General features: G+C 44.9%; 1 protein-coding gene across 5 annotated transcripts in view; it reads left to right on the plus strand.

Moving 5' to 3' along the window:
• The window catches only part of CLEC16A (C-type lectin domain containing 16A), a 221,380-nt gene that overhangs the window by 48,754 nt on the left and 145,769 nt on the right, over window positions 1-26,857 (plus strand). For 2 of the 5 annotated variants that reach the window (XM_059693162.1, XM_059693166.1), the window contains 3 exons: window positions 5,768-5,999; window positions 14,966-15,004; window positions 23,008-23,137. In XM_059693162.1, coding sequence (XP_059549145.1) covers window positions 5,768-5,999; window positions 14,966-15,004; window positions 23,008-23,137 — 401 coding nt within the window. The remainder of the gene's footprint in view (window positions 1-5,767; window positions 6,000-14,965; window positions 15,005-23,007; window positions 23,138-26,857) is intronic. The other 3 variants (XM_059693163.1, XM_059693164.1, XM_059693165.1) reach the window with 2 other exon arrangements.

Genomic DNA, 26,857 nt, shown 5'->3' on the forward strand with positions numbered 1-26,857 from the left:
TAGCAGAACTGTTTGAACAAAAAGATTTTCATTGCTTCCTCAGAAGGTGCATGAGCTAAGCCTGGGAGAGCCTGGAAGGTGAGCTTCCTTCCCGTCATCATTGTGGCCACTCCTATAGATCCAGATCGGATTCTGGGGCCATGTTACCTGTCCTTTCCCTTTGTGCCCCCTCTAGCCACCGGTCTCTTTTTCCCTCCTTCTCAACCAAGATTCGGCCTGGTGTTCCCACAATCCTTTTCCTCATTACTCCCCAGCCACTGCCTCTCCCCTTCCCACTGCACCACTGAATAGGCACAAAGAAACCCACCCAGCACTGTCTGCCAGGTGCTGAGGCAGGAGCACCCCAGCAGCACTTCCCAGGCCATGTGCAGCACAAGCTCCTTCATGAACAGTTGGCTGGAGAGGCTGCCCAGCTGGCCCAGCGCCACCTCCTGACTTCCCATGTGCATGCTGCCATCTGGGGAGCTGGCCAAGCACACTGTGTCCCCGGATACCGCAGCGATCACCAAGCACACCCGTTCCAGGTGACCCTGGCCTAGACAAATACAGGCTGGAGCTCTGAGCTGTCCTTCCTCGTGTTCTCTTCCGTTCCCGAGTGTTCTGGTGAATCGTTAATATGCAAGACTCCATCAGTCATTTCCTTCTCCGAGAAGCCCTTTTAACTGTCCCCTCCCCCACCCTCCTGCCTGGCACAGTTTCCACTCCTTCCTTTGTGCCCCAATGACCTTTTTTGCCTAGTTTCCACCTGGGATGCACAACAGTACATTGCCTGCTCCTGGCTGGACTGTGAGCACTTGAAGGCGTGGTCTTGGCTTCTTTGCTCTCAGCCCAGCACTTGGTGTCTAGGTAGGGCTCAGTGAGTGACTAGGTCCGTCCCCTGGTGCCTGCAGTGAACCCAGCTTCCCAAGTTGTCCGATTGGCTCCTAGCTTGTATTCAGGCCGTGGTCAGCAAACTGCGGCCCCATGAGTGTGGCTCTTCCACAAAATACCATGTGCGGGCGCGCACATACAGTGCGATTGAAACTTCGTGGCCACACTCAAGGGGCCAAAGAGCTACATGTGGCTCACGAGCCGCAGTTTGCCGACCACTGTATTAGGGCATTACAACAATCCGACTTCATTGAAAATCCGTTAGGTAAATGTTGTTGTTTTAATTGAGGGAGAATGTAAATAAAAGTGCAGTATCTCATGTGTACTGCTTGATGGCCTTGTATATGATCACATTTGTGTGTAATTCAGGTCAAGCTAGGAAATATTTCTGTCATCGATGCAGCTCCTTCTCGGTCTGTAACCAGCACTCCCCTCCCCCAGCTAATCACCATTCTAATTTTCAGAGGTGCCTTTATTGTAAAGGCATTTTTAAAAATTGTGGTGAAATACATATAACAGATACCACTTACGATGGATTAACCATTTTTAAGTATTCAGTTCAGTGGCATTTAGGTGCATGCCTTCAAGATATTCTTTACATTTAAATGGCACTGGTCGTACTTTCTTGGGGTAAAACAACTGAATGAAACAGAAGCAACTAGAGTAGAAAGTGAAAGTTCCCCCGACATCAGTATCATCCTCAGAAGGAACCGCTATTTTCAGTTTGTATATCCTTCTAGACTTTGCTTGGTGTAATGTCTTGCAGATATCTATCCACACAGGAAAACATGAGATATATGTACATGTTTTACATCTATAATTTTGTTTAGAATCCTTGATTGACTGATTGTAACTAGCTTTATCACGTGCAGTCAGAGCAACTCCATCACATGCTGCCATGGGGCTGAAGTGAGATCCTGAATGCAAAAATGCCTGATAGGGAGCAGACCCAGACCTAGTGGACGACGTTCTGTTTGACATCTGGGCATCAGCTGTGCTGCCTCTCCTCATTCACTCAGACACCCGGGCCTTGCGTGCTTCCATCCTTCCTCCTGACTCCTTGCTCCTGACCCCTCTTGCTGCCCTTGCAGGACCTGCTCTCAAATCCTGCAGCACCTGAAAGGCCTTAGTTCTCTCTGACCTCTGGGAAGTCACCGCAAGTATTCAACTTTTAAGCAAGGACCAAAGCCTTAGGTTGGGTGGATGAAGGCTGGTGGAAGGCATCATTAACCAGCAGGCAGGGGCAGACACTTCAGGGAGCATTTTAGCCCTTAGGCCACCCCTGAAATCACATTGTTGGCCTTCAGCTGGCCCTGACCCCAGAAACCAGCCTAAATGCCAGCCAGAACCCAAGGCTTCCCTCCTACACCCCCCAGCTGGGGACTGGCCCAATCTGTGGTCAGTAAGCAGGGCCCAGGATCTCAACGCTCCTCCCACAGCTCAGGCTCCTGGTCCCTAGGAGGTGAGCCTTAGTGAAACCCCACCTGCGGCCTCTGGGAAACAGACCTTATTTCAGAACACTTTTCTCTGAGGAACGTGTGGTGCGCTTTCTTTATGCGAAGAAAATCCCAAGCTGCCGGATTTTTTACTGATAAGTGGGCTTTGCCACTTTTGGTTAGTTTCATCACACCTGCTTTTCCTCTGTGGGAAGTTCAGCTCCTGAGGGTGTTGGGCAACTTTTTTCTTTCCTTCCTCCCTTCTTTTTTTGTTCTCTCCTGCACTTTGGATACAGTATAGTACGGGCAGCCATGAATTCACTCAACAGCCCATCCCATCGAGGCCCTGACCTGTTCCAGGCACCTAGTTTAGTCTTGAGAGCTCAGTGGGAGTGGGCTGGACCAGGACCCCTCCCCCGGGGGCTTTCCATCTGTAACATCGGGAATTATCCAGGGTAACAAAGAGATTCCTGGGAGGCTGGCAGCCACAAAGTCTTGAATAGAGCAGCAGGAATGATCTCGAATCTCTGCCTGTTTCACAGCCAGGTTTTGATGTTGTTAATACTAAGGGGGGAAAAATCAGGTTTTAAAATTTTTTTATTTTTAAAAAATATTTTTATTGATTTCAGAGAGGAAGGGAGAGGGAAAGATAGAAACATCAATGATGAGAGAGAATCATTGCTCAGCTGCCTCCTGCACGCCCCCTACTGGGGATCGAGCCCTTGACTAGAATTGAATCCGGGACCCTTCAGTCCATAGGATGACACTTTATCCACTGAGCCAAACTAGCTAGGGCAAAAAATCAGACTTTTTAAAATATAGAAGAGAAAGAGGAAAAATAATTCCAATATCCAGATGATCCTTGTTGAATTTTTTCAAAAGTTAATATGCATGCATGATTAGAAATTTCAAACCTAATGGAAAGGTACAGAAATGAAAAATATAAGTGCACTTGTGTGACTGGGCACACACAGTACCGCCTCCTTCTTTCCTCAAAGATGAAATCTTAATATTTTCATATTCTTAACGCAGCTTTCCAAGAAAAATTGTGTTTCCAACTGGAGCCTTTACCTGGAAGGGACCCCACTGCGTCCCTTGTTCTTGCTTTTTCATCCCAGTGCTGTTTCTGTATCAGTCCATCATGCTATGGGCAGACCGTAATTACCTAACCACTCCCCATTGATGGACATTTAGGTTATTTCCAGCAGCTTACTAGGTAGGTTACATCTTAAAGGTTTGAAATTCCCCCAGCAAGCATGCCTTCCCTTCTTCCACTCCCCAATCACCGAGAAAAGCAGATCCCTTTGGAAAGTTTTAAAATTCATTTTCATAGTTGATTTTTTTTTTTAATGTGGGCAGGGAAAGGAAGGTAACTTATCATTCTTATGTTGAATGCTTATTGTATTGACAGGCTCTGAAAAGAACTTTATGTCCATGATTTCATTTAGTAATTTTAAGTAAGAATTACTTTCCTGATGTTTTAGACCAGGAACCTGAAGGTGAGAGAGGCCCCCTAGCCAAGGTGGAGTTCAGCTGCAGTTTACACAGCTTGGACCAGCCCTGGGCTTTGTGCGCCGTCTTACTTCCCTTGGTTCTGTCCTTTGTTCTGTGCATCTGCATCCACACAGAGCTCAGGGCGAGTTTTCTTCATCCACCTTTGTGAATTTCTGCTCAGAACTTCTAACTGGGTGGTGTTTTGCTCCGCGTTTGGTCTTGGTTTTCTGTTTCTGAAAGCTTTGGTTATGTATGGCATGCTCTCGCTTTCACAGGGAGTAAGCGGTGATCAGAGGAAGCTGTCACTTCATCTCAGGGCCCTAACTTACCAGGTTCAGGTCCTTTATGAGAGGAGGGGGACATCTGGGGCTACACTGGATCACTTGGCATCCCACGTGGGCTCTGATGGATGCTGTCTGTCCAGCGGTGCACACTCACTCTGAATGCCCTGGGCTCTTGGTGGGTGGTGTCTGTAACTCGCTATCTGGGTTTCCTGGACACTAGAATCATGTCTCAATTGATTTGTCATTTTTGTGGATGAATAATCCTAAGTGGGTAAATAAAAATTAATGTATGTATTTGGATGCTAATTTAACTTTCAATTACGTTTTGTTTTGAGTGTTATTGAAATTAATTTGTTTTCCTTGAGCACATTCTACTTATTGGCAAGATACAGTGGCCCCCAGAATACAGCTGGTCGTTGTTTGGGGTAAATTCAGAAGATGGATAAACCATATCAAGATAATGGGAAAGTTTACTTAAAAACTTTTCCCTTTTTAAATGACAGAATGATGTCTGGACATCATCCAGACCCTGGAAAGAGAAAAAGACTTCCATGAGAATCCTGCCCCAAACAAATCAGGCTGTTTTCTTTTGACTTTGCCCTTTTCTAGTCCTGGTCCATTTGCAGGTAAATACTTTTTAGAGAGTACTAAATGGAATGGAGTTTGAGCTCCTGGTGAAGCACTGTTATTTTAGGAAGAGCTTGGGGGTTGGGATTGGGCAAGCTTCTATTGAAATTCTGACTCTTCTGCTCAGTAGCTGTGTGACATTGGGCAAGTCACTAAACACTTCTGAGCCTCTATTTTCTCATCTATGAAGTGGGACTGATAATCCCTATATCTCCTGGTTGTTATAAGGACTGAGATAAGCCATGTTTTCCAGAATATGGGACATGAACCACTGGTGCCACAACAGGCCTTCATTTCTCTTAGAAGCCTTCTGACTTCCTAGGGAAAAGTTCTTTGGGCTAAACTTCCTTTGGGTATGAGCTTTAATGCCTTGCTGATACCTGCTCCCCTTCTAAAGAAAGCCAGCGCTTGGCTCATTCAGTTACCTTGCTTTTCTTTTCTGTTATTTTTATAATAGCAAAGTACACTGGTGTTCCATTTCCTTTAGTGATACACAGTTTTTTTAAAAACAAATTTATTTAAATAAGAGTTAATAACAATAACAATGTGCTGTAGTTAAGACAAATTGTGCAGGTGGCATGTGGGTTTGAATTCCAGTTTTTCCTCCTCCTGGCTGTGCAACCTTGGGTGGTCAGTTAACATCTCTGGCCCTCAGATTCCTTATCTGTAAAATGAGGATAACACTAGTACTACCTCTGGGTTGTAAAGTTTAAATGAGGAAATATCGTCAGAGCCCTTAAAACACATCTGGCACATACAAAATACCATCAAGTGTTCGCAGTTTTTAATGCAAATGACTGACTTTGGGAACACTGGAGATGGTGTTGGTGAAGTGCAGTTTCTGACTTAGCACCGTGGGCAGTAAATGCTAAGTGGTGTTATTGTGTTGATTACTTAATAATGATGATGTTAATAAGAGTCATAATAACAACTAGGAGATAGCATTCGTTGTTTTGGAAATGAATTTCTTGGGGCAGAAACTCTCAGACAGCTTGATAGGTTCCAGTGAGATGCAAAGGTTCAAATCTGTCTGTTATCTCGGTTCTACTTCTCTAGGCCAAGCCCAGCATTCGGTGCTTTATTAAACCCACCGAAACACTCGAGCGGTCCCTTGAAATGAACAAGCACAAGGGCAAGCGGCGGGTGCAAAAGAGACCCAACTACAAAAACGTCGGGGAGGAAGAAGATGAGGAGAAAGGGCCCACTGAGGATGCCCAAGATGACGCCGAGAAGGCTAAAGGCACAGAGGGTGGTTCAAAAGGCATCAAGGCGAGTGGGGAGAATGAAGGTGAGTGCGCCCGCGAACGCTGCCCTGCTGCCCACTGTGAGCCAGGCTGTCATTTGTGCCTGGTCCCCCTGTGTCAGTGGGTGCTTCTCTTCATTCCTGACACCAGTGTACCTCACTCTAAACCAGTGATTTTCAACCGTTTTCTCATGGTACACATAAACTAATTACTAAAATTCTACAGCACACCAAAATATATATTTTGCCCATCTGACAAAAAAAATAGTAATATTTGAACACTAGACAGGTATTCGTTGTGTTGGCTGTTGTTATTTTTTTACTTGACAATCTAAGGGGAAAGAGGTCAGTGCCCCTGATTAGTCAGGTATTGCATGTTTTAAAAATTCTTGCAGCACTCCAGTTAAAAATCGCTGCTCTAAACAACCCCGCCAGTTGAAAGTAGATCTGGTATAAGGCCTGCCCTCACTGGATGGGTAACCTGGAGCAGGGTTCTTTTTTTTTTACATTTTATTGATTTTTAGGGAGAGAAGAAGGGAGAGGTAGAGAGAGATAGAAACATCAATGAGAGAGAAATATTGATCTGCTGCCTCTTGCATGCCCCCTACTGGGGATTGAGCCTGCAACCCAGGCACATGCCCTGATTGGGAATTGGACCAGCGACTTCTTGGTGCATGGAATATGACACTCAACCAACTGAGCCACACTGGCTGGGCAGGGTTCTGTACCTTAATCTGTATTTCAGTTTCCCCATCCGTAAAAAGAAGGTAACAAATAGCATTTACTTTTTCTACAAGAATTACATGTATGTAACATGCGCAGAACAGTGCTTGGCCCGTGTCATAAATATTTGCTGCTACTACTATTATTCCTACTGTTGTTATCATCATCATTTTTATCATTATTGCTGTTCTTATTATTCATGATAACCTGGATTATTATTTTTGACAGAAGTCATTCTTCCTTGCACTGCAGGAAGAAAAGTGGGGAGTGTTTAATGAACTTACATGCTTTTAATAAGATTTGTTTCTTGTAATCAAATAATGAAATATAATCCCTTGGATTCTTGCTTTAAGTTTATTTAAAGTTCCATGTGTTTAGAGTGAGGTACACTTGTGTTTGCTCCCTATGGGCTAAATAAGCAGACTAGTTCCGTCCTCTCTTTTGCCTTTGTCAGGAATGATTCTGTTGTATTTTTCACCTCCCTCTTATAGATGTTAAGACCTTCTTAATATGGAGAGCATGGTCTGCTCTGCGATTAAGCAACTTTAAACTGTCCAGGTCCTTGTGTCATGGGCCGGGCACACAGCCACACAGATGGGGTCCCTGGCCACAGCCCTGAACATTCAGGGTGAAAAAGGTGATGGGGTGGAAGTGGGCTGGGGGCTCTGGTTGCTAGAACTGAACTCCCACCACACCCCCTAGGACAGGCACGGGCTCTCTTTGGCTCTCGGCTGTGGTCTGCTGGGGGTATGAGGTCCTGGGCTAGCAGTGGCTGCTCCGAGGCCAGCTCACTTCGGCCCATCTGCCTGGACTATGTGAGCCCCTAGTCCCAGGCGTCTGAAGCTGGGAACAAGAGTGGCTCAGTAAATCAGTGACTGGGAACTCATTTGTTTGGGGAAGTTTGCTGCAATTATGCAGCCAGAACCCGCCCCCGCCCCCACAGCACTGGCCCCATCCTGATTTTCTTGGCAGTTCTCAGTGAATGCCATGATCACATTTCGATAAGTATCTCCAAAACATCTCTCTGCTCTCTGATGCCACCTGGCCCTCTTTTTAAGGCTTAGAGTTCCAGTATGCTTTTATTTCTGTTCAAAGTGTGTAGTAAGCATTTTGGTTTAGAAATTCTAATTTGGCTCGGAAAATCTTTACCAACATATATCGCTTTAGAGAAGGGGCATGGGGGAGGGGCAAACACAAGGGAAGCCATACTTGTTTGTTTATTTGGATCATTCAGATTTTTAAAAAACAACAACTCGGGAGCAAATTGTCAGCTTAAACGCTAGATTTAGCTGTCCTGTAGCCACATCAGGGGGCAAGGGATGACTTTACCCCATTTTGTACTTCGTGTTCTCATCAATTTTGTTTTGGAAAGATGCTACCCTCTTTCATTCCAGTCCTTTTAAGGGCTGCTCTCTAACCAGGCCTAGGCTGTGACTAAACGTGGTGTGGACAGGGCAGTGTTGGCCTCAAGCACACAACCAAGTGAGTCAGCCTAGCGGCCCCATCCTCATGCACAGGCGCTTCACTGGCTCTGCAGGCTGCAGTTCCAGCTTGCTGTTGTGCTGAGTTAAGGACTCCTGCAACCTGAGCCACCTGCCCTGTGCAGCGGGTAAGGGGAGAATGCTCACCAGTTTCCAAAAACCTGTTTTCCAGGCAGTCACTTGGCCAGGTTGTGCCAGACAGGGCCCAGGAATTTCTCCCGAGGTTGTGTTTGGCTCTCAGTGATCCCTCAGCATTTTGGTACCTTGTTATTTTCTTCTTTTTTTTTCCTTTTTATTTTCTTGACCATGCATCCAGCTCACCATAGGCCCGTCCACCAAACAGACACCTATTGGACAGCAGGATTTGTATTCTGGGGCATTGGAACCACATACTTGATCGACTAGTTATTCTCATATTTGAAGGTGCGGCTGGTGGGTGTTCTCTTCCCTCGACTGTATTTGTGTTTGGATGAAACCACATAGCTGTTAATTCCTGTGAAACCACACAGCTGTTAATTCCTGTGACTTGGAAGGGCATCAGGCACATGTCCTAATTCAGTTTCAAGCCAGAGGACGGTAGATGGGGGAGGTGCCTGGGAGATGGGAGACCTGACTTGCAGACTTATAGGTTTGCTGTGGGCCTTGGATGGTCTTCTCAAGCTTGAGGCCTTTCTTTCTTTCTGGAAATTATGAGTATAGAAAATATAATTCATGTGACAATTTTTGTGTTGTTGTTAATCCTCACCAAAGGATATTTTCTCCATTGCTCTTCAGAGAGAGTGGAAGGGAGGGAGAGGGAGAGGGAGAGGGGGAGAGAGAGAGAGAGAGAGAGAGAGAGAGAGAGAGAGAGAGAGAGAGAGAGAGAGAAACATTGATATGAAAGAGACACATTGACTGGTTGCCTCTTGTACGCGCCCTGACCAATGGCGGGGAGTGAACCTGTGACCCTTTGGTGCGCGGGCCAGTGCTCTAACCACAGAGCAACATCGGCCAGGGGGACAACTTTTTAAGTGAGGATATGTTGGTATTCTTGAGTTTGCAAGATTTAGAAATTCAACTCTGGTTGGCTTAAGCAAAAGGGGTGATTATGTAATTGGGAGACCAGGCAGGGCTGGACCCAAGTGCAAAGATGCCCATTGGCAGCACTAGGCTCACATCCTGCCAACTTACCACCAAGTGGAGAGGGAGCTGCTTCTTCCCACTGGCTGCAGCTGAATCCTGGGGGCTGATGCCTGTTGGTGCTGATGGGCCTGGCTTGCCCACCAGTGGAAAGGGATGTTCTGTGCTGATTGGCCAGGCCTGGGTCACGTGTCTCCCTACAGTGGCTCCCTCAGTAAAATGAGGAGTGTTCATCAGAAGAAGGGGGTTAGATGCTGGGCGAGCACAAACAGCAGACCCTTCCCTAGAAAGCCACGGTATTCAGGGTCCTCATCCCCCGAGGGCCGTCTTCTCCCTTCCTGTTTTGAGGTGGATATGTGGCTTTCCCCTCCAAATGATCTCTTCTCTAGCAAACGTCTTACATTGTCTCTGGGTCTAGAGGCTTATTGACAGCCTGGTTGTAACAGATGGGCACAGGTGACTCTTCAATAAAGAGATGCTGACACCAGTTTCCCCCTGCATACCCTGCCATCCCCATGTTAGTGGTGAGATCTTTACTTTAAAGGGTGGCTTAAAGCACAGGAGTAAAAAGGCAGGTGGTTGCAAGTCACAATTTTGCCATGACCGGATTTGAATATGGCATTAATATGTGTGCTTTTTTTTTTCTATAAATGCATCACCCAAAATTCACACCTCCTCCACATTTAAGTCCAGACAAGGATGTTGTGTGAAATGAATGTGCTCCCCTGGACCCTCCACTCCTATCCCCGATTTGCAAAGAAATTTGTTCTGCCTCAGTGTGATGGGTGACTCATTCTGAAACCAAGAAAATCACAGGGCCCCTAAATTTTCAGAAGTTGAATACTGAAAGGAAGACGAGGGAGCCCTTGTCCCTGCAGCTGAAGGAGTGCTCGCTTGGACGCGTGCTCATGTCTTAGCTTGCTCTGCAGTCTGAAAGGGCAGTCGTCTCTTTCTGGATTCACTTAGAGCAGTAACTTTTAAACAAGCCTGAGACAAGAGAATGAATCATTTGAACTTCTTGTTTGAAAAATAGGATTTGGTTTCTGTTTCTTGGCCTATGGAAAAGGTAGGCATCCATTTCACAGCCTGACCTTCGGAGCCTACCCTTGTCTTGGAATTCCAGCAAGGGCCTGGCGTGCAGGTGACAGCATTGACTTTGAACTTGCCAGATCAGCTGGGACTTGAGGGGTGCCTGAGAGCTTGTAGCCCCAACTTGCTTTTTTTTTTTTTTTTTTTTTTTAAGTCTCTCCTGACATGAAGTGGAGCCTGGCCTCATTTCTGACTCCTCTTGTAAAGCCAGAGTCAACCCCAGACCCAGCAGTTTTCTGATTGGGATGAGCCAGGGACTAGCTGTCAGGAGTTTAGGGTCTGAATCCAGACCTGCGGGTCTGTTCCTGAGTAGCTTTGTGAACCTAGGAAAGTTATCACCCTTTCTGTGCTTCTCTATCAATAGAGGGGGCTTCATAATGCCCTGTCCTCAGGGTATCAGAAATGAGACCATCAGTGCCTCAGCATTTAGCACGGGACACAGGAGCACTGAATAGGAGGAACCCTGGCCAATGTGGAGAGTAGAGTGAGGAGCTTGAAAGTGGTACTTGAGATGTAAAGGGGGACTTTGTTTTTGTGCACCTGGCAAGTTTCTGGAGGGCCCGTTTCCCGGTTAATTTCTATAAGTAATAGCGAGATATGTGTGTGTGTGTGTGTGTGTGTGTGTGTGTGTGTGTGTGTGTGTGTGTGTAGAGCAGCGGTTCTCAACCTGTGGGTCGCGACCCCTTTGGCGGTCAGGTTGTTCTAAGACCATCCTGCATATCAGATGTTTACATTACGATTCATAACAGTAGTAACATTACAGTTATGAAGTAGCAACGAAAATAATTTTATGGTTGGGTCACAACATGAGGAACTGTATTTAAAGGGCCGGAAGGTTGAGAACCACTGGTCTAGAGGGAGGAGAAGGATTGGTAGGCTGGACACTGTTGTAGAGTGCAGATGGGAGTGCGCACTTCTCCAATGGGCTTAATTAGTATAAGGAGAAGGATTGGAGGTCAGTTTATAAAGACAAATCCTCTGAAAAGCAACTTCCCAGAAAAACATCCTGAATTCAATCTCATGCTACTCAGTAAAATATTAAAAAACAACAAAACAAGAAAAGGGGAGCCCTACATACTCTGCACACACACACCCTGTTGTTGCCAGTTCCTCTTTGCCTCTTGAAATTCTGCTCTAAAGCCAGCCAGTAGCAGGCCCTGCTTCCCTTATATCCTAGGTAACCAGCAAGAGCATCTTCCTCCTCCTTCCCTTAACCTTCTCTCTGAGGCCTTCTTATTCTCCCCTCCCCCTGTTGTCTGTCCCTGCTGTGATTGCTGGAATGGAGAACACAGAGGGCAATGGAGAAAATCCTGGAATTTGTGAAGTCAAAGACTGTTGGGAGGTCATGCCTGCCATTTCCCTGAAAAGTACTTCATTTACCAAATATTAATCAGATTAGAATCTACATCATCCCAGGCAAGTTGATGAATCGTTGCTGTTATTTTAAAAAATCAGAATGTCAGAGTGTTGGGGAAGCGCATCGATTTGGCCAGTTGTCATAATGAGAGGCAGAAGGTGACATCCTTGCCTCTGTACATTCACACTGTTGTGCAGCCGTCGCCACCATCCAGCCCCAGAACTCTTCTCATCTTCCCCAACTGAAACTTTGTCCTCATTAAACAACTCCCATTCTCCCTCCCCCCAGCCCTTGACAGCCACTGTTTCACTTTCTGTCTCTCTGACTGAATTTGACTGCCTGAGGTTCCTCATAAAGGGAATTGTATAGTATTTCTCCTTTTGTGACTGTCTTATTTCACTCAGCATAATGTCCTTGGGGTTCATCCAGATTGTAACAAGTGGCAGGATTTCCTTCCTATTTAAGATTGAACGATAGTCTGTTTTTTGGGATAGACCACATTTTGCTTATCCATCCGATGGACACTGGGTTGTTTTCTTTGCAAACCGGGGATAGGAGTTTTCAATTTTTTGCTACTACAGGCATGGGTGTGCAAATCCTCTTCTACTCTGGAGGCTTTGGGGGGAATGATATTGTAGAAATGTTAGAGGCTGAGGAGCGCCTGGGCAGAGCCTGCTGAAGCCAGAGGAGCTGGAGATTTGGGTTTCATCTCCCAGCATCACAGCCTCCAGCATGTTCCTCCACTCCCAGAGGCTCAAGACTCTAGTAGTGTAATGGATTGCTGGAGCCTTCAAGATTATGCGCCATGGTGCCTGGCCCAGAAACAAATACCACACAGATGCTCATTTACACAGCAGCTGGAAGTGGGGGTAGAGGCCTGTCACCTAAAAAAAGAAGAAAAAAAAATTCCTCTGTGCCTCAGTTTCCCCTTCATTAAAATGCAGAGATTATGTTAGATTTGCATTGTCCCAACTGTGGGGTATGGAGATCTTTTTAGGTGGGACAGAGTGGGCCTTAAAGACTGGTGAGAGGATTCTTGTTATGTGATTAGCTCCAGGGGATCCTGAGGTTTTCAGTGCCATGTCTTTCACACCTCTCTCCCATTCCTGAATCTCTCCTTTCCCATGCGCACAACCAGCCTGGGTACCTGGGTACCTTTTTTGGTTGTTGTTAATCCTCATTTGAGGATACTTTCCCCCCATTGATTCTCAGAGAAAGTGAAAGGGAGGGAGGGAGGAAGGGAGGAAGAGAGAGAGAGAGGTGAGACATATCGATTGGTTGCCTCCTGCATGCGTCCTGGCCAGGTCTAGGGATCAAACTTGCAAACCAGGTATGTGCCCTTGACTGGGAATCGAACCCTCGACCTTTTGTTGTGTGAGCCATTGCTGTAACTACTGAGGAATACCAGCCATGGCAGCCTGGGTACCTTTTTATTTATCCTTCGTGTATATTACTTTCACAGTTGCTTTCTGTTTTTATTGGTTTTATGCTTGCAATAGTATTGCAGATTTATAAAAAGTTAAAAATAGGATAAAGAACTCCCATTTACCCTTTACCCAGTTTCACCTTTCAACATATAATATACCCCATTTGCTTTCTTATTTGCGTTTTCTCTGTCTCTCTCTACACACATGCATACACACACACGCACACACACACACACACACACTCGCTCACAAACGTTTTCATCCTGCCCCTTCCCTTCTAAATCCCTCCATGTGCATTTGCTAAGAGTAGGATTTGCTCTTTCATGACCACAGTACAGTTGCCAGCTTCATACTAGTTTTCTGCTGTCCATGTTCCAGTCTGTCCACTGGCTCATTAATAATGTCCTTTGTAGCCTGTTTCCTTCCTCTAGTACAGAATTCAGTCTAGAATCAGGTCGTGTCTTCCATCATTGTGTCTCTTTAGCCTCCTCTACTCTGGAACATTTCCACAACCTTTTTTTCTCTTTTACAACATTGACCATTTTGAAGAGTACAGAACCTCCCCCTCCTTTGTTTTAATAAAGTGTTCCTCATTCTGTCTTTGATGTTTCTCTGTGATTAGATTGAGGTTATGCATGCTTGATTGGAATATGGCATAGGTGACGTCATGTCTTTCTCGGGGTGTCAAATCTGGATGTCCTTCTGTTCCTCATGGGTGATGTTAATTTTGGTCACCTCCTTAAGGTATTGCCCAGTTTCTCCACCATATAGCTACTTTATTTTTTCTTTGCAACTAATCAGCAATCTTTGGGGAGACCCTCTGATTATGTAGATATCCTGTGCTTCATTAAAATTCCCCCTTAGACTTGGCATTCATTGATGATTCTTGCCTGATTCAGCCTTTACAAGGATGCAAGCAAACTGTTGTCTTTCCAACACCAGCACTCTCCATGTTTAAAAGTCAGCCCTCAACATTCCACTGTAAACAGGCTTCCTCCTTTCTCTCCATTTACTTATTTATTTCTCTGTTCTTGGCATGGCTTCATGGATTTCAGTTTTGTAATGGTTTATATTTCATTACTATATTTAATTAATTTGATCCTGAAATTGTCCCAGATTTAGCCATTAGGAATCCTTTCAAGCTGGCTGCTATGTCCTTGTGATAAGCCCCCATCATTTTTTCAAACACTCCTTATACTTTCTGGCATAACAAGGTATTCAGGTTCATCTTGTGTCTGCTCTGCCCATCCCTGGGATTAGGCATTTCTCTGAAAAGCTCTGGTTCCTCTCAATGGGCAATGGTAATTAGAAGCCAAGATCTGGTTACTAGATGTGCTCATTTCTGCAGGGTTGTCTGGCTTTTTGGCCCTTTTAAGGGACAGAGCTAGAAAATATCTGCATGTATATGCAAAAAATACACATTTATTCATTTTGTGCACATATACATATTTTAGAGATCATAAGTTCATACCAGTACCTCCAGTTCTGATCAATTCCCAGCAGGCTGTTTCCTGCCTTCCTCCATTTCAGATTTGTATCTCTACCTCCATAGTGAGAATTATGGCTCCCAACAACATTACAAGATCAATAGATCTTATTTTCTCAATCCTCTAAACACATCTAAAAACTTTTCAGAATTAAGTATTGTGTTTATAGAGTTAAGTATCATGTTTATAAACTACTTGGATTAGTCTATCCTTCATTCCTTTCTTTCCCCCTTCAGGGAGGTGTGATATTCATTTGAAATAAATGTGGGCATTTCAAATTTTTTTTCTGTTTAGGGTTTTCTCTTCACATTGATTTAATTTTTTTTAGATATATGGAATATTAACAAACTCAAAACTATGTCAAAAGGTATGTTTAAAGATGTGTCCCTCCCTCCCATATTCCTTTCATTCATTCCCCCCACCTCTTGTATATAAGCAACTTGATTGTTTTCTGGAATATCTTTCCTGTGTTTCTTTTTGTTAAAAGAAGTGTGTATATGTATGTTTTCCCTTCTTTCTTACACACAGAGTGGCACTTTGATCTCTTCAGTGAGCAGTATCTCCGGAACTCACTCCGTATCAGTTCACAGAGTTCTTCCTCATTTCTTTCTACAGCTGCACTGTGTGCGCGCACCATCATTTATTCAGCCAGTCCTTATGCTTGGACATTTAGGTAGTTTCCAATATTTTGCAATTACAGATAATATTGCCGTGAATACCCTTGTGGGTGTGCATTTTCTTATTGCTGGAGGTGTATCTTCCAGATAAATTCCTGCAAATGGGATTGTTGAAGGGTAGAATAGTTATTTAATTTCCTTTTTTTTAAAGTTTCTTTAAAAAAGTTTTTTTATTCATAAAAATTTCTTAAATGTGTATAAGTAAACAAAGTGAGTTCAAACAAAGTGATTAAGTAAATAGCAAATAGTACAGGCAAAACAGAGACATGGAAAATTGTAAAGGCAGGCAGATGGCTGAAGTGTGAACAGAACAGGGCCAGGTTATTGTTGCAATTCCTTCAGACTCCAAAAAAGAAACCTGGTTTGGGTGAGGGCTCATGGTTTCATAACAGAGGCTCAGATGGAGCCCCCTGGGAATTTGTCATCAGAGCCTGAGTTTTTAGTGACTGTTGGTGGAAATCTGAGTTCACATGAGCCCACTGATCTGTTTTTCCCAGTGACTGTCGGTAGCATGGCGTGCACACCCTGGGAGGCATGATGTCAATGCAGGGGCGGGGGAGGGGGGACAGGAGGCTAAGCAGAACCATGCCAAATGTCCTGGTGTGGCATTAAGAGGGGTTCACATTGACCCTGAATCACCAGGAAAAGTCAAATCCTATTTTAAAGATGGCTATAGAATTTATTTTATAGCAGTAAGAATCTGGGGAGACACTTGCATGCCCATGTAGCCTTTTGCATACACTAATTTTAAAAGTTGTTTGGATAAAATTGTTTAAAAGACACTGGGGAAAACTCTTTTGGCATTGGAAGAAGTGTTCTATATTCATCTAGAAAATTAATCTAAGTTAACTTAACAGCTCACTCCACAACTATGCTGGCTGGGTCAGGAGTATATGGGAGGGATAGCGGTGCAGCTGTGAGAACCAGGGTGACCCAGCCGAGGTTTGGACACCTCGTTCTATGTGGAGAGGCCCTTGTGGGCCTGGTCCTGTACCAGGATGTGTCGTAGGAGGTGAGGAGGAGGAGCAGTCCTGGCTTTCACTCTTACTTTTAGCTGTATTAAGAGTCACTGCTCTTCTGGGATTCCGTTTCCTCAAATACAGTATCCAGGACCAAACCAGTGGTTTTCAGAATTCCACACAGCAGCTTTAGGGGGCTCTGTGCACCACTTGAGGGAATATGTGGTTCAGAGACATTTGGGACCCACCACCTACTACTTGGAGCAGCTGTGCTCTCATCAGCTTACGGGGTGGTGTGCCACAGGACAGTGTCCGAAATGAGTATCCAACTGCTTAACAAAGTTCGATGGGCACCGGACTGGCTTATCTTTAACCCCTCCCTCTGCTCCAGAATTCTGATAGTGTCCAGGGAGGAGATTAGAAACTGAAAAGGACCAACCACATCACAGCAGGTTTATTCTTCAGGCCCAGGCGCTAGGGCTTGGCCCCATAGCTTGGAGGGTCCTTGGAGCTGAGTTCCTGGCAGGACAGCCAGGCTGGGAGGAAGGGGAGCTTGCGGTCGGGCAGGAGACAGGACAGAAACCAGAGTGGGAGGCTGGTGCTATAGGCTACCTTGGTAGTATTCAGATGTCTTTGCTGGCACACCCTATTAGTAAACACAAACAAACAAACAGAGTCAAACTTCAGTTCTCCACCAAGTTGTTCATGGAAAAAATGTCTCTGTTGTGGAACGAAACTTCAGTTTTCCACCTGACAACCCTTTGATGCTGATACCTCATCACCACAAAACTTGTCTCTCAGGCAACAAAGGAGAGAATGTTTTTGTTGCTGGGAAGTTGACAATTAGCACAATTTTCAAACATAATGAGGCCATCAAGATTGCTAATGTTGCTAAGGGTGTGAAAGTGCTCACAAAACAACAATCACTATTGAAGAGGTAGAAAAATTGTTGATTTAGATCAGTGATGGCGAACCTATGACACATGTGTCAGAGGTGACACGTGAATTCATTTTTTTTGGTTGATTTTTCTTTGTTAAATGGCATTTAAATATATAAAACAAATATCAAAAATATAAATCTTTGTTTTACTATGGTTGCAAATATCAAAAAATTTCTATATGTGACATGGCACCAGAGTTAAGTTAGGGTTTTTCAAAATGCTGGGACGCCAAGCTCAAAAGGTTCGCCATCACTGATTTAGATCAACGAAAAGCAGCTAACCAGTGATAGCATTTCAGAGGCAAAGATGCACGAAAAAGCAAAGATGTTGCATACCACCTCCTTAAAGACATCCCTGGAACAAGTGCTGAAAGTGATTCGTTTAAGGCTAGTAAGGGGTGGTTCAATAAATTTAAGAAAAGAAGTGTTTATAGATTAAGCAGTACATTAGATGTGTCCTGTATATAAAAAAGGTTAAAACAGGGAATCATTTGTGGGTTTGGAATGGATTAATTCAATTTACATTATTGAATTTACATGATCGGTTTTCGAACAAATTGCTTCTCAAACTGCCTTCTGGAACAAATTAAATTCGAGAATCGAGGTTCCACTGTAAATACATAATTTACTCATGCATCTCCCAAATTATACATTTGATGTTATTGTGCTAATGTTATGTACATTATAAAAGCAACAAAATGGGTTTTTTAAAAGATGAGAATAATTAGAAGAGGTACTACCCATTGAATCATCTTGCATACCCATCGAGGTATTTGTACCCCACTGTGGAGAAGACAGTGGTAGCTGGGGGGCATCTGAAGGAGGTTGGTGGAGGTGAAGGTGCAAGGACAGGAAAGATTGATGGTTCTCAGTCAGCAGTCAGCACCACCTCCTGCTCATTGCTGCATCCATGTGCTACTTGCACTACTGTTTACTCAGTAGTTCTCTGAATCCACTCACTTGTTTTTTTCTTAAATTTAGCCTCATCCTAAGTAGTAACACCCCCAAAAGAACACATTTTCTGTGCAGTTGGGATTTTCTTCTAATGCACATTAAAATAAATGCACAACTATGCAAAGAAAACATTTGTCCACATACCACTTAAAAATCATGTCAGCCCCCACCTGTGTCCTGGGGGACAGCCCTGTGGGAGACTCCAGTCAGTGGCATCTGACTCCAGACCATAGTGTCGGAGTAGGGACTAGTGAAAGCAAGGCCTCCCGTCCCCTGCCAGGGTCTGGGCCCATGTGGACCTGTGAGGGGTGCACTCCTTCACACCACAGAATAGTCACAAACAGTCATTCCTGAGAGTCCCAAAAGGGTGGTGGGGCTGTGGATCACCCCAATATATGTTGCAGCTGCCAGAACCTCCCACATGGGGCTAGAGTAGTCATCCTTTGTTCATTCCAGGGATCTCTATTGAGCACCTGCCATGTGCCAGGCCCTGGGCTAGACACTGGAGAAGTAGTGGGGAGCAAGGCAGCTAAGGCAGCCACTCTTATGAAACCCACATTATAGTAGAGGGAAGCAGGCAGGTAATAACAAACCAATAAATAGAAAGTATAAAATCCAGGGAGTTGGAGAAACCAAGATGGCGGCATAGGTAAACACCTGAAATTGCTGCCTCGCACAACCACTTCAAAAATACAACTAAAAGACAAAATGGACATCATCCAGAACCACAGGAAGGCTGGCTGAGTGGAAATTCTAGAACTGGAAGGAAAGAGAAAATCACACTGAGACTCAGAGGAGGTACGAAAGTAAAGTGCAGAGATACAGAGGTGCACGCAGAAAGGGCTGGCAACTGAGGACAAGGTTGTCTTTTTCAATGGGGAGGGAGTCTCAAGCTCCCGACTGCTCTGAACTCCAGTTCCAGGCGAGTCTCTGGGGACCCAGACTCATATGGAGAGAACCTGGACTGTCTGGCAGCGGGTGGAACTTGAGGGTGGCTTTCTCTCAGAGGTGCTTGCAGCAATTACTGCGGGACACTGAGACCCGGGGCCTTTTAGGGCAGGGCTGAGGATCAGCCATAGCTGCTTGCTCCGCCCTGTTGATTCCCTGAGACCCTGCCCCACCCAAGCTGTGCACAGAGGCATTTGCATATGAATGACCTGGCCCTTTGCAATCTAAAATTACCTAACAAACTGCAGCTGGGTCAGAGAGACCCAGAACTTCCAAAAGAAGACCCAAGGCCCCACAGCAGCTTGCATTGCTTCACAGCTGGGCCTCATCTGGGCACCTCCAAATCCCAAACAAAGAAAAGGAATCTGCAGATCTCTCTGTAGCTCCTGCTGGGTAGCCTCAGGCAGAGGCTATATTAGCACCTCCTTAGAGATCCAAGTGCCATTGCACCCAGTGGTCAGTGTGGGACCATCCAGATTACAACTCCTCAGATCCATAAGGGACACTCTCAGGGGGCAGACTCAGTGAGCACCAAAGCCCCACTGAAGCAAGTCTTGCCCCATAAGGGTGTCTCCAGCACAGAAGTTTTCCCACTGCAGACACAGCTGATTCTCACAGCCAATTGGTCTGGAGGTCAATTCCTCCCAGTGATACCAACTGCAGTCAAGGCTTAACTACAACAAGACTGTGCACACAGCCCACAAAGGGATGCACCAAGAGTGTCCACCTCAGGTAATTGGGGAGGCTGAGCTACTGGGCCCTATAGGACACCTAGCACAGAAAGCCACCCTATCAACACAGGGAAGCAGCCAAAATGTGGAGACAAAGAAACAGGTCACAAATGACAGAAATGGAGGAAAGCAAACTACAGGATATAGAGTTCAAAACCACATTTATAAGGTTTTTCAAGAATTTTCTAGAAACTGCTGATAAATTTAGTGAGAACTTCAATAAATCTAGTGAGACCCTTGAGGATATGAAAAAGGACCAACTAGAAATTAAGCATACACTGACTGAAATAAAGAATATTATACAGAGATCCAACAGCAGATTAGAGGATCCCAAGAATCAAGTCAATGATTTGAAATACAAAGAAGTAAAAAACACCCAACCGGAAAAGCAAAAAGAAAAAAGAATCCAAAAATATAAAGATAGTGTAAGGAGCCTCTGGGACAACTTCAAGCAAACCAACATCCGAATTATAGAGGTGCCAGAAGAAGAGAGAGAGAGCAAGATATTGAAAACCTATTTGAAGAAATAATGACAAAACTTCCCCTACCTGGTGAAAGAAATAGACTTACTTACAAGTCCAGGAAGCACAGAGAACCCCAAACAAAAGGAATCCGAAGAGGACCACACCAAGACACATCATAATTTAAATGCCAAGAGCAAAAGACAAAGAATCTTAAAAGCAGCAAGAGAAAAACAGTCAGTTACCTACAGGGGAGTACCCATACGACTGTCAGCTGATTTCTCAACAGAAACTATGTAGGCCAGAAGGGAGTGGCAAGAAATATTCCAAGTGATGAATAGCAAGAACCTACAACCAAGATTACTTTACCCAGCAAAGCTATCATTCAGAATTGAAGGTCAGATAAAGAGCTTCACAGATAAGAAAAAGCTAAAGGAGTTCATCACCACCAAGCCAGTATTATATGAAATGCTGAAAGGTATTCTTTAAGAAGAGGAAGAAGAAGAAAAAGGTAAAGATACAAATTATGAACAACAAACATGCATCTATCATCAAGTGAATCTAAAAATCAAGTGAAAAAAAATCTGATGAACAGAATAAACTGGTGAATATAATAGAATCGGACTTAGAAAGGGAGTGGACCGACAATTCTTGGGGGGAAAGGAGTGTGGGGGTGCAGGAAGAGACTGGACAGAAATCATACACCTATGGATGAGGACAGTGCAGGGGGGGGGGGAGGGCGGTAAGGGCAGAGGGTAGGGTGGGAACCAGGTGGAGGGGAGCTATGGGGAAAAAAAGGAACAACTGTAATCTGAACAATAAAGATTTAATTTAAAAAAATCCAAAGAGTTATAAATGCTATAAGTGAAATCAAGATAAGGGGTGAGGGGACAAATCTATCCAGAAGAATTTCAAATAATTTGTGTAGCTACTCCTCCCTCAAGGAGAAGGAATATAACTCCCCACTTCTTACATGTGGGCTGTGCTTCATGCTTCCTTTCAAAGATTATGGAATGAAAGGGGGAGAAAAGTTCCTTTCCAGTGGAGAAACCTGAGCAGCACATGCTTGGCCAAGTGATGCTGATAACATCAGCAGTCCTGAGTCATGTTGATACCCTGTACCTTTGATATGATGTGATGAGAAGGGCACTTCCCCTCGGTGGTCTTCCTCCCAGAAACTCCTAACCCCAGTCTAATTATCAGAAAAGCATCAGGCAAACCCAGATTGAGAGATGTTCTGCAAAGTACCTGCTCAGTTCTCTCCTCAAACCATAAGGTCATCGGAAGCAAGGAAAGTCTGAGAAACTGTCACGGCCAAGAGGAGCCTAAGGAGACATGATGTAACATGGTATCCTAGATGGGATCCTGGAACAGAAAAGGGTATTAGGAGAAAACTAGGGAAATCTGAGTTCTGAGGGATACAGTTTAATTAATCATTTGAAGAGGTAAAGGAAAAACAGGTGCAGATGGTCTCTGAGAGGTCTCTGAAGTGGTGACATCTGAGCCTGATGTGATGGGATTGAGTCGTGCCTGGGTAGGGAAACCTGGGTGAGAGCATCCTAGGCAGAGGAAACAGCCAGGTAAAGATCCTGGGGCAGAAACATGCTTGGGCCAGTCAACGAAGAGTAAAGAAAAGCTTAGCACAGCTGGAGTGGTGTTGGGTGGAGAGGGCCAGGAGGTGAGGTCAGAGGTGGACGGGTGCCAGGCTGTGCAAGCCCTTGACGCCATGGAGGCATTTGGATTTCATGCTGAATGTGAAGTGAAGGCAGTGCGGAGTTTTGAGCAGAAGGGTGACATGAGCTCATTTCCACTTAAAATCACTTGGGTCTGTGTAAACTAGGCAAGCATGAAAAGAGGAGTGGCCAAGAGGCGGCTCCTGTGGGTCCAGGGAATGACGATGGCAGAGGTCATGTTAAAACCCGGTGTGCTCCCATCTTTCTGGAAACAGAAACGCAGGTTTACCTTTTAATCATATTCCCCACCCCCATTTTGTCTCCCAAAGATGGGGGAAATGAACTACAGTCTGGGTTCCAAGAACTATTTGAAGGTCTATACCTGTGTGTCAAAGAACTCTTAACAGGACACCTCACAGCGCAACAACCATCCATCTCTAATGCAAGATGTTTTCCTTCATTGGTTCTGAAAAATAAAATGTGCTCCATGCTTAAGTCAGTAACTACAAATTGCTCTTCTTTAATTGGGAAAAATAAAACATGGTTCCTAACCTCTCTCTGCGCCCAGAAGTTGTAAATAGAAAGGGAAAACAAAAGGCTTCAGTCACATCAAAGGTTTTTCTAACGTATAAACAGTTTCAGAGTGTTTTCAGGGAATTTGGTTATGTTTTGTTAACCACATGTTTCCTTGCTGCCTCAGCTCTTTGGGGAAGGAAGTATGGTATCAATAAAAATAAAATAAATTACTATTTTTTAAAAAAAACCCTTGAGATAAATAAAATCGCAGTTCTTTCCAGTCAAAATCAGGGCCCTGTTTCTTGGTGATGCCCAGATGAAAGGAAAGAGAGGTTCTGGCCTTTGTCTTATATTTCCCCCAGCATGTTGCTGGTGCGCCTTTCATCACTGTTGAATATTTGCTTGATGTGTTAGGAACAGTTTCTGGGGCTTTGTCTCAACCATGAGTAAGTCTATAAAGTAGGTCTGGGAAGCTATCTGGGCTCATCCCAGTCTCTGTATTTGCTTCCAGAGATAGAGATGGTGATCATGGAGCGCAGCAAGCTCCCAGAGTTGGCGGCCAGCACCTCCATGCAGGAGCAGAACACCACAGATGAGGAGAAGAGCGCCGCCACCGGCTTGGAGAGTGTGCAGTGGAACAGGTGGGAGGCCCAGCCTGGCAGGTGGGGTACACTCGTGCTGATGCTGGGGAGGGCTGCCCACAAGCCAGCCTGGCAGGTGAGGTACTGCTCAGTCTCTGGGATAAGGAGATGGGCTCAGCAGTGAGGGTGGGTGCCTTGGCTGGGGTGCCCCCTAAGGATAACCCTGGGCCTCTTCCTACCACCCAAATGGTCTCATCTGCTTCTCAACCAAGCCACCTTGCTTCCTGCCTTTCCCTCTACTTCACTTCTTGGCCACCAAGAAAGTCAGCTCTTCTCAAGAGGCATGGGGACGGAGCTGACACTCAGCACTCTAGCGCAGCGGTCGCCAACCTTTCGGACCTCGCGAACCACCACTGGTTGGCGACCGCTGCTCTAGCACACTCACCCCTTGGAAAGAGAATGAGCAGGACATGATGCCACCACCTTCCCCACCCCCAAGCACTGCAGTGCTGGGCCCTGCTTTAAAGGGTATGGGAGGGCCTGTAACCTTGTATAGCCATTCCTGGAAGACCCTGGGAGCAGTGTTTGGGTCTCTCTGTCTCATTCATTCTCTGCCACACACATGGCTATCCACAGGGCCTGCCCTCATGACTCTGCCAGGATGATTAAATGCTGCTGTCCACCTTTGACTTGGTGCCTGATGGTTTATTTCAGTGATGGCCTGCCACAGCTACATGCTCTTAAACTTTCGAGATGCCACATTTCCTGGAACCTTGCTATAGCACCACCCCTTTTGGAATAGACTTGGGTAGAATGCTCCCAGGGTGTTCAGTGAACTGTTAGGAGGGCGCCATATGCACAGACCCCTGTAATAACCTCCTAATCCTGCTTTAGTGTTAATAAATGCACAGCAGCATGGTTCCTCTGTCAGCCTACAAGGAAATCATTCCTGAACCCTGAGGGTAGGGTGGTTGAAATTCACACAAACCCCCACCCTATGTATTAATCCTACTGGATGTGAAGAGTTGAAGCACACTTTTTTCCCTCCATGTCTTACTTATCTCTTTGCTTGGCAGATGTTTCAGTTACTTAACAGGATTAATTTTTATCAGATGCACAAGGGAGCCATTTTTAGTTTTGGTTAAATAGAACACACTGGAGTGCAGTGTGGGCTATTGGTTGTTGTAACTTACAAAGACCTTTTTGATTTTGCTTGGCAGCAAAAAATGTAACTCCTGAAGCTCTGAAAATTAAGGAAATCATTCTAAACACAGAAAGAAAGGGGAAGCAACCTTCAGATGCTTGGCACAGCATTAGATAGACTATGAATAATTGGAAAAACCACAAATGACTAGAAGTGGGGGATGCTCAAGCAAATGAAGGTGCATCTGCTTAATAGATTATTGGCTCTTGCTTTTAAGTGAATACTGTCATTATGTTTTCAGTTTCTTAGGATTCAATAAATGGAAACAGAGCACATACTAGTATTTTACATAGTATGGTAAAACTATAGCTTTGCTAAAGGAAGAAAAAGATCCATGTGTTTCCTAAAAAAAAAAAGGTGAACAGACCAAAATGTTAAGTTTGAATTTTGGGGTTAACACTTCTTTCCCCCCCTGAATTTTAGTGAAGAAAGGGATTTTCTTAGGGTTGATTGAGATTGTTCCTTAACATTTGGTGACTTTAACTGGCATCTTCCACTACATGATTTATAATGGGAGCTAATCCTGGTGCCGAAATGGGCTGTGGCCCCGGGAATTCTGTCCTGAGACTGAATGCCAAGGAGAGAGTGGCCCAGGTGGGAGTTGTCTTATCTTCTCTCTGAAAAGGTATTGAGTTGTTGGTTGTCAGAAACGCCGCCAAGGACTTCTGTCCTCCCAGTTCCCGGCACTGAGCGTGGAGGGGGGGGGGGGGGGGGCGCTGAGGGTGAGGGAGGGGGACAGTTTGTTCTTGACATGAATTGGATCTTGACATTGGTCCACTTATCTGAAGAAACACCATAATACAAAGCGTAACTGTTCCTGCATATGGGCTATATCTGCATTCAGGGTTAGATATATGCCGAGAAACTAAAAGCCATTCAAAACATTTTCTTTAAAATAAAAAAATAAATAAAAAGTCTTGAAATGTGTAAAGAAGGAAAAAAAAAGATTTCCGTGATGCCAGCATTGAAAGGCAGCTGTTACTAACTTAATAAATTTTGGTTATTTCCTGCCAGTTTTTTTTCAATGCCAATTCTGTGGGAATTCTTTCCTCCTTCCCCCCAATAACTTATACCATGCCATATTTGTAATTTCTTCTTCCTTTTTTCTGTCTAATCAAACCCCAGACTCTTTTTCACTTGTTGTACTCTTAATAAATTAAAAACTAATGGCTTTATAATACTTCATTTCATAAGAGATGATACATCTACCCAGCCCACCCTCTGCTCCTGGGCATTTGGTTTTTCACATTATTCCCAAGTGAAAATACAATCCAAACTCCAAGCAGCTGGTTTATAAGAAAGCATTTTCTACTTTATCCCACTTTTAATTTGAAAGTGCTATCACTGGACTTACAGAAACCCAAATGCACACATTGCAAAACTATTCACGCATCTGAAAAGTGATGCTCAATCTGGGACTCACGGGAAACAGCCCAAACATAAACATCCCCTTTAAGGTTCTTCCTTCCATTTCTGTGTGCCCATGTTGGTTTGAAATGTATGACAGGTACATTTTCACTACTTTCCCTTTTGCATTTTTCAGTGTGCATTTATGGCATTCAAAATTCAGAAAAGTAAAACAGGTTATGTGGTACTTCTCTGCCACAATTTCACTCCCCCCAGACAACCGGTGTTGACAGTAGCTGTGTGTCCTTCCAGGGGTCAAGTGTGCCTTTGGTCACTCATTGAGGCGTTCTGCTCTCCGGGCTTAAGCCTGGCACCCAGAGGGGCAGCCGCAGACAGTCACGGGGTCAGAGCCTCTGGCCTCAGGGCCAGAACTGTGCATATTCTATTACTCTTGTGTTGAGTCTTTCCCAGCCAGGCCCTCACCTGGAAGGGCAGCATTCAGGGCGTGCGGTTTGTGATATTTGCAGCCACTCCATAGATCTTGCCCACAAAGCATCAGAGGTGGGAGACCTCATCGATTCTCACCAGTCAGGGAAAGTCAGTCCAAGAAATTGCTGGGCCAGGACCTGCTGAAGTGAGATCATGGAGAAATGCCCTTGAAGTATTCAAAGTAGAAATCAAACCACAATTCCCATGTACCAGCACTTTCCACTGTGTACCTGGCCCTATGTTAAATGCCTTTCAGTCTCGTTTCACTTGACTCCTCATAATAACCTTGTATGAGTTTAATCCCTATCTTACAGGTGGGGAAATGGAGAAGTTATAGGTAACTTACCCAAGGGTGTGCAGCTAAGAAGAGGCAGAATCAGAATTTGAGCCCAAGACCCACATTCTGAAATTGTTCTGACTTGGTGCCTTGTCTGGTATTAGTCTGTCACATTGCCCGGTTTTCTTCATTCTGTCACTCTTTGAAGTGATGATGTGGTCTGTCTGCTCTTCTCTGCATCTTGGCATGGAAGTGCTCAGAGCAAGGACTTTGTATCGTTTATCGCCAGTGTCTGGGACAGCTGGTGAACGATTGCAGAGTAATTAAGTGGTCTGTTCCTCAGTCTCTTTCCCCTGGAGATAGTCTCTTTCCCCTCTACCTCAGGACAGAGCCTGTCTCTCATTTGTCTTGTGTCCTCAGTGCCTGGTCCTGGCCTGGGCACTTGGTGGGCTCCCTGCATGCT

Source organism: Myotis daubentonii, chromosome 4 (assembly GCF_963259705.1).
Source record: "Myotis daubentonii chromosome 4, mMyoDau2.1, whole genome shotgun sequence".
In the NCBI taxonomy this organism is placed as follows: Eukaryota; Metazoa; Chordata; class Mammalia; order Chiroptera; family Vespertilionidae; genus Myotis; species Myotis daubentonii.